Source organism: Erythrolamprus reginae, chromosome 7 (assembly GCF_031021105.1).
Source record: "Erythrolamprus reginae isolate rEryReg1 chromosome 7, rEryReg1.hap1, whole genome shotgun sequence".
Taxonomy (NCBI): domain Eukaryota; kingdom Metazoa; phylum Chordata; class Lepidosauria; order Squamata; family Dipsadidae; genus Erythrolamprus; species Erythrolamprus reginae.
In genome coordinates this window covers 76,311,138-76,319,092 of record NC_091956.1, presented here as the reverse complement: position 1 = coordinate 76,319,092, position 7,955 = coordinate 76,311,138, and the positions used below count along the sequence as shown (strand labels likewise).

The following is a 7,955-nucleotide window of genomic DNA, read 5'->3' as shown; positions in this document are numbered from 1 at the left end:
CCAATGACAGCATATGTCATCGCCAAACTAATAATTTTTGCAAATAAATAGCAAAAAAAATAATTATTGTTAATAAATAATTATGTTTATAAATATCAGGGTCACTAAGTGTCTTATTCCATGGTGAGTACCAGTAATAATGGTGAGTAAATGGTTGTTAAGGGAATGGGAAATGGTAATTTAGGGGTTTAAAGTGTTAAGGGAAGGCTTGTGATACTGTCCATAGCCAAAAATGGTGTATTTACTTCCGCATCTCTACTTCGCGGAATTTCGACTTTCGCGGGTGGTCTCAGAACGCATCCCCAGCGGAAAACGAGGGAACACTGTATACAGTAGTACCTCTAGATATGAGCTGCTCCACATGCGAGTATTTCAAGATACGAGCCACGAGGGGAGAGAAATTTCTGTTCCAGTCCCGAGCTCAAATTCGGGATACGAGCCGAGCGTCCACTAGGTGGCGCAAGAATCCTTGCTTTTGGTTATCTCGGAGGGGAAAAACAAAGTCTAAAGCAATTTGTTCCAGATACGAGTTGCTCGACATACAAGCTCCCTTCTGGAACGAATTATGCTCGTATCTAGGGGTACTACTGTATATTGTATTTTTCATTCCATAAGACACCGTTTTTTGTCTCCCAAAAGTGGATGGAAATGTCTGTGTATCTTATGAAGTGAATATTTCTGAAGCCCCACCTACCTGCTGTCCACCACCAACACCTTTCAGCCATTTTTGGCCTCTGCATTCTATTTTTGGTCATCTGTCCCGTTTTCGGCGTTCATGCGTCCTGTTTTTGGCCTCCGCAAGGCGGCTGCAAATGTGTGCGGAGCCCAAAAATGGGGTGCATCTTATGGAGCAAAAAAATACGGTAGTTCTGCCTAAAACTATTATCTAGTGTTCTATGCTAATGCTTTGCATGATTTATAGAGGTTTTAGGAAGATATAAAGATTTTGGGGACTCAGAAAAATAGATATGGAAGGATGCCCTCCATATAGATAAAACATTTTCAATTTTCAAATAGTTACATATACAGCGTTCCCTCGATTTTCGCGGGTTCGAACTTCGTGAAATGTCTATACCACGGTTTTTTCAAAAATATTAATTAAAAAATACTTTGCGGGTTTTTTCCCTATACCACGGTTTTTCCCGCCTGATGACATCATATGTCGTTGCCAAACTTTCATCTGCCTTTAATAAATATTTTTTTAAATAAACTTTCATAAATAAACATGGTGAGTAATAATCTAAATGATTGCTAAGGGAATTTTGCAATTTAGGGGTTTAAAGTGTTAAGAGAAGGCTTGTGATACTGTTCATAGCCAAAAATAGTGTATTTACTTCCGCATCTCTACTTCGCGGAAATTCGACTTTCGCGGGTCGTCTCGTAACTCATCCCCCACGAAAAACGAGGGAACACTGTATTATTAGATTTGTTACTGTACATTGTTTCCATTGCTGTGAGCCGCCCCGAGTAAACGGAGAAGGGCAGCATACAAATCTAATAAATAATAATTATTATTATTATCTGAATATTTTATTTATTTATTTATTAGACTTCTATGCCCCCTTCCCGAAGTGACTCAGGGCGGCATACAACATTGTAAATGCAAACATTATAAATGCAATAATAATATATTATTAAACTATAATCTTTGTGTAACAGCCAATATTAATCGGTGATGTAGATAGGCATCAAAGGTCTCTGTTTAGGGAACTGAGTCTAATCCTCTTCACACATAGGTTGAAATGTTCCCATTTAATGCCTGTTACTATGGAAACAGATTACTAGTTTATTAAATCTTGATGCTTGAATTGCCGGTGTCCTGGAGAGCAAAGCGCCCATTACTTTTCTGCATTTGGGAATCTGACATGTTCTAAAGTATATCTCTATCCTCCAGCATCATTTTTTTAAATTTCCAACAAGCTTTGAAAGCTTTATAAATCAAAATGATGTAGACCAGTTACTCAGGAAAGATAAAATGAAGTAGATACGGAGCTGCTATTCTGGAGCCTTGGAACATATTTTTACAATCCAATCAATCGGGCGTTTACAGTGGGGTGTCCCTCTGACCTTCCTGCCAATCAGCTTAAAGTTTTGATGGCAGAATTGTTGCTAGACTTATGGTTGGGGGCCACCACAACATGAGGAACTGTATTAAGGGGTCACGGCATTGGAAAGGTTGAGAACCACTGCTCCAAACCAACATCCCAATCGTTATTTCACTCTGATGATTAAAAACTCCTTTTAAACAGCAACATTGCTGACTAGGCATTTTGTCTGTACTGCAATTGAAGAGGCATGGCTGCTTTGGTTGCCAATTCCTGTATCCCACACAGGCATTTTAATAGCATTTAATGCTATGGAATTGGAGGAGCAGCATGCTGCGAGGTGGTATTCTCTGCCACTTTTTCTCTCTCCCAACCTCTTCGGCCACCCATGCTGAAAAACACTGGTGGAGTTAAAAAAAAGGAAGCAGCTCTTCTGTCAGTTTTCCCATCCTGAGGTGTGATTATAACATCATAGTTCAGAGAAGCATAGAAACATAGAAGACTGACGGCAGAAAAAGACCTCATGGTCCATCTAGTCTGCCCTTATACTATTTTCTGTATTTTATCTTACAATGGATATATGTTTATCCCAGGCATGTTTAAATTCAGTTACTGTGGATTTATCTACCACGTCTGCTGGAAGTTTGTTCCAAGGATCTACTACTCTTTCAGTAAAATAATATTTTATTTATTTATTTATTTATTTATTTATTGGATTCTCATGTTGCTTTTGATCTTTCCCCCAACTAACTTCAGATTGTGTCCCCTCGTTCTTGTGTTCACTTTCCTATTAAAAACACTTCCCTCCCATGGCCCAGTTTCTCTCCAATCCCAAGTGGCAGGATTGATTGATTGATTGATTGAGATTTGTATGGCCAACTCATTCTCAGCAACTGAGTGGCTTACAACCAATAGAAATCCCAATATAGAATACTTTAAAACAGTGAACTCCACACACACACACACACCTAGGAACAACACACAATCAACAAGCCATTCTCACCTCTCCAGGATCATTGGCAACACCAGAGCATCCTTCAAGTCTCTGTGGGGATGATGTTACTAAGCAAGGGAGTCATCACAGAGAAGGCCCTTCTTTTGGGTCCCACCAGATGTACTTCCTACATCTATACAGGACCAGCAACATTCCCTACATTTTCAACCTTTCCAACAAGTCTTCGGAGAAGGGAGGCATACAAATCTAAATAATAATAATAATAATAATAATAATAATAATAATAATAATAATAGGTCGGGTGAATGTAACTGGGAAGAGATAGTCTTTGAGATAACCTGGTCCCAAGCCATGAAACATAGAAACATAGAAGTCTGACGGCAGAAAAAGACCTCATGGTCCATCTAGTCTGCCCTTATACTATTTTCTGTATTTTATCTTAGGATGGATATATGTTTATCCCAGGCATGTTTAAATTCAGTTACTGTGGATTTATCTACCACGTCTGCTGGAAGTTTGTTCCAAGGATCTACTACTCTTTCAGTCAAATAATAATTTCTCATGTTGCTTTTGATCTTTCCCCCAACTAACTTCAGATTGTGTCCCCTTGTTCTTGTGTTCACTTTCCTATTAAAAACACTTCCCTCCTGGACCTTATTTAACCCTTTAATATATTTAAATGTTTCGATCATGTCCCCCCTTTTCCTTCTGTCCTCCAGACTATACAGATTGAGTTCATGAAGTCTTTCCTGATACGTTTTATGCTTAAGACCTTCCACCATTCTTGTAGCCCGTCTTTGGACCCGTTCAATTTTGTCAATATCTTTTTGTAGGTGATGTCTCCAGAACTGAACACAGTATTCCAAATGTGGTCTCACCAGCGCTCTATACAGCGGGATAATAATCTCCCTCTTCCTGCTTGTTATACCTCTAGCTATGCAGCCAAGCATCCTAATTGCTTTCCCTACGGCTTGACTGCACTGTTCACCCATTTTAAAGGACTTTAAAGATAACAACTAGCATTTTGAATTGCTAGTTGCAAAAGCAAATCGGCAGCCCATGCAGTTCCCACATGAGAGGTGATATATGTGCACTCCTGGGTCTGTACAAAACAATCTGAACTTCCAGATGCTTTCTAAGGGCAGCCCTATATACAGTGTGTTACAATAGTCAATAGATTCTCTAGGTGATAAGGCCTGAGCAGGTACTGTTGATCTAGGAAAGTTGTGCAAAGGCTCTCCTAGCCATGATTGCCACCTACTCAAGCAGCACTCAAGTCCAGGAGAACCCCCGTATTACACGTTGGTTTTGTTTGAGGTGCCACCCACCCAAGATCAAAGGATGAAGAAATGTGTCTTTCCATTGCTATTTTTTTGTCACTGGAATGACGGTCCCAACCCCCACAATCACACAAATGAATCTATGGGGGAGCTTGAATCCTAACCCTGCCATGATAAAGATGCTGATGATTTTATGATGCCGCTCCGAGTCTTTGGAGAGGGGCAGCATACAAGTCTAATAAATTATTATTATTATTATTATTATTATTATTATTATTGGTCTGCATAGCAGTCAAGTTAAAGAGTCCAGTCACACACATTCAAATCAGTCGATATCTCTCAATACAATAATATTACAAGCCTGTCTTTGTCTTACATATCAGACATACATTACAGCTTACAAATACAGCAAACCATTTCAAACACAGAGCTTACTACATCAGTCACAGTGAATCAGCAGAAAGAACAGTGCAGAGAGAGACAATCATGCTTTCTGGCTCCCTCTTGTGGCCACCTGCAACACTATCTCTTAAAGCTATAGTACTTTAATACAAACAAACATTGTTTGCTTGTTTTTCCCCAAGTTTATTTATGTTTTCAAATACAGTAAAAAAAGTAGAAATAACTCATTGTACATTGCAGATCATAGCCCATTTCAGTTCTCATATATTGCGATTCGATTTCTGTTTAATTACATCATTAAAAGAAGAGAAATAAGAAGAAAATAGTAGAAATAAAGTCCCTTTATCTTATTGAACATTATAGTTTATATCTTATGTCTGAAGTTGTCTGGGTAGCTTTGTCTTTTGCCCTCTCCTAGTATCATTTTATTCTGGATCCAGCAATGCCATTTATCCCATAGTTTATCTTCTTCACCTGTTTGAATACCTTTGATGTCTCTTGACATCTCAACCATCTCCGCGCAGCTAAAAAAAAATTATATTTGTTTTTCTGATGGAGTGTCCTGTCTTTTCCAACTTGAAGCATATTTTATTCTCGCGGCAGTAATTACATGCGTCATTATATGAAGAGTTTGTTTGGAGTACTTCTTGTCCCAAATTCCTAATAAAAAGGCTTTCGGGGTAAATTCTATTTCTACTTGAGTAATTTTTAATAGCCACTTATGTATAGTGCTCCAATGTTTTTGCTTTTTGGCAGGTCCACCACATGTGGTACAATGTGCCTATTTCCTTTTTGCATTTCCAGCAATTTGTATTTGTATCAGGGTATATTTTCGCTATCCTGAAGGGTGAGAGATACCACCTATAGAATATGTTATAGTAGTTTTCTTTGTACGTTGCGGATAGTGTGATCTGTTTGCTTGTTTATGTATTGCAAAACCCAACTGTTTTGTACATAGTACTAACAATACTGACACATGAAGACTAGTGGACACAGAACAAGAACAAACAGCTGTAGCATGGAAGTCCATGTTCATGCCTCCACATGCTGAAGAAGCAGGCTTCCTGGATGTTGGGACAAGCAGGATGTGCGGATGAATACTCGGTGAAAAGACAGCAACCCAGATTGGAAGACCTGGTAAAGCAAAGGTGGTTTAAGGCTCTGTACTTTTAAACTCCAGACATTTGCATTTATTTCCCGTTGCAAGAACTATAACGGGCGTGCCATTTTCTCTTTTAATTTCCTGCCATTTAATATGCCAACCTACACAGGCTGCTGCATGCTTCCTCTTAGTCTTTGTCTTGGACTGCCTCGAATGTATAGCTGTTGGCAGCCGCCCAATCTGCCTATTCACTATTGAGTCATTCTCAAAGTAGGCCCCGGGGCAGCCGAATGGGAGAGCTCAGGAGGAGCCAAAGCTCTTTTGCCGCTTTGAGGAGCTGAAAAGCTTCATTAACTTCGCATTGTGGCTCCACTCAAGGCAATTCCATGAGGATTTTTTTTACTTTTTTACGGCCAAATCGACATTTTAAAAAAACTTTTCGGGGCGGCAAGGCCTACATCAGGCAGCAGTCCTGTCTGGTCAGAATTCACTCTTTCTTTCTACCTTTCTATCTGTCTGTCTATCTATCCACCCACCTGCCTATCTATGTATCTATCTATGTATCTATCTATGTATCTATCTATCTACAATCTATCTACCTACCTTTCTATCCGTCTATCCACCTACCTACCTACCTACCTACCTACCTATCTATCTATCTATCTATCTATCTATAATCTATCTATCTACCTACCTACCTTTCTATCTGTCTGTCTACCCACCCATCCACCCACCTATCTATCTAATTTGTCAAACATAATAGTAGTTTGTATACACACAAGTAACTGTCGCTTCACTTCTTGCGAGTTTCAAACAAAACCCCGTTTTAACGAACTCCACCACCACCACCACCACCCCCGCGAGCCGCAGACAAACGGCTGCCTTCGGAACGCGGGAGAAAGCGAGAAGCTCGAGCCTCCGTTTCGAAACGGGACACTTTCCTTCCCTCCCCTCCCCCCCCCCCTCGCTTCCCATTTCCCTCAGCCCCAATCGCGCGCGCGCGCCTTTCGCGCCGACCCGAAGAAGGGGGGGTGGGGAGAAGGAGCACGGAGTCAAACGCGAGGAAGCCACGCCCCTTTCCTTTAAAAAGCCCGCCCTCCTTGTCTTTGGTGGCGGCATTCCGGAGAGCCAAGCTCGCGACGGGAGTCTCGCGCCCCAGCGCGGGCATCGCCTTCCTCAGCGGGTGCGCGCGCGCGCTCCCGCTTCCCCATGCCTCTTTCCCTCCTAAAAGCTTAGAACGGAGGGAAGAGAGAGGAGAGAGAGATGCTCTCCGCGGCTCACCGGTTGCTCCGTGGCTGCCGAGGGAGATGGCGAAGGATTCCGATGCTTCCGGGCCCTCCTTTTGCCCAGCGAGGGCGAAGTCCGGGCGGCTGCCTCGCCCTCCCAACGGTCCGGTTGCAGGTGAGGCTTTAGAAACTCGCCCTTTCTCGTCGCAGCGGCGGACTTCGTGGCTCTCCTTCCGAGGCCTTTAAGGAAAGAGGGGTTTTTTTTGGCTTGCGCGCCTTGGGCGAGGGAGGGAAGCTTTGGGCAGGCGGCGTTTAACTTCTCCGGCGTTGCTTCAGGAAACCCTAGATTCAGGGTCCTCAAACTAGGCAACTTTAAGACTTGTGGACTTCAACTCCCAGAATTCTCCAGCCAGCTATGCTGGCTGGAGAATTCTGGGAGTTGAAGTCCACAAGTCTTAAAGTTGTCAAGTTTGGAGACCTCTGCGAGAAGTTCAATCCGCTTTCTGGAGACGCTGCGGCGACGGGAGCCGAAAGTTGGAGCTGCTTTTTAAGTGAATTGCATCCAGTAATTACAGGATAAATTGTTATTGGATTAATTAATCTAGAAATGAAAGTTTGAATTAAGGTGGGCATAATAGAGAGTTTGATATTGTTTATACTGACGCGATATAATTCTTTAATGTAAGGTGGGCAAAAAGATGGTGGTTGTTTTTTTGAGGTTTTCTTTATCTGAATAATATTATCTAAGTTCTATAGAACGGTGGTTTTTTTATGGAAGGAAATAAGCCTCCATTGAATGATTAATAAAAAAACAGGAAAAAATATTTTATTTATTTATTTTATTTATTTTGTCCAGTGCACAATAATATACAATGAAGCTTATAGAGATTTATTATTATTATTATTATTATTATTATTATTATTATTATTATTATTATTATTATT

The 7,955-nt window shown here is 41.0% G+C and overlaps 1 protein-coding gene across 4 annotated transcripts in view; it reads left to right on the top strand.

Moving 5' to 3' along the window:
- The first annotated feature begins 6,832 nt into the window (after positions 1-6,832).
- The window catches only part of MCUB (mitochondrial calcium uniporter dominant negative subunit beta), a 47,416-nt gene continuing 46,293 nt past the window's right edge, over positions 6,833-7,955 (top strand). Inside the window, exon 1 of one of the 4 annotated variants that reach the window (XM_070757913.1) lies at positions 6,833-7,185. Coding sequence is in view for 1 of the 4 variants with exons in the window: in XM_070757912.1 (XP_070614013.1) it covers positions 7,048-7,185 (138 nt within the window). In the remaining 3 variants the exon portion in view is untranslated. The remainder of the gene's footprint in view (positions 7,186-7,955) is intronic. The other 3 variants (XM_070757912.1, XM_070757914.1, XM_070757916.1) reach the window with 3 other exon arrangements.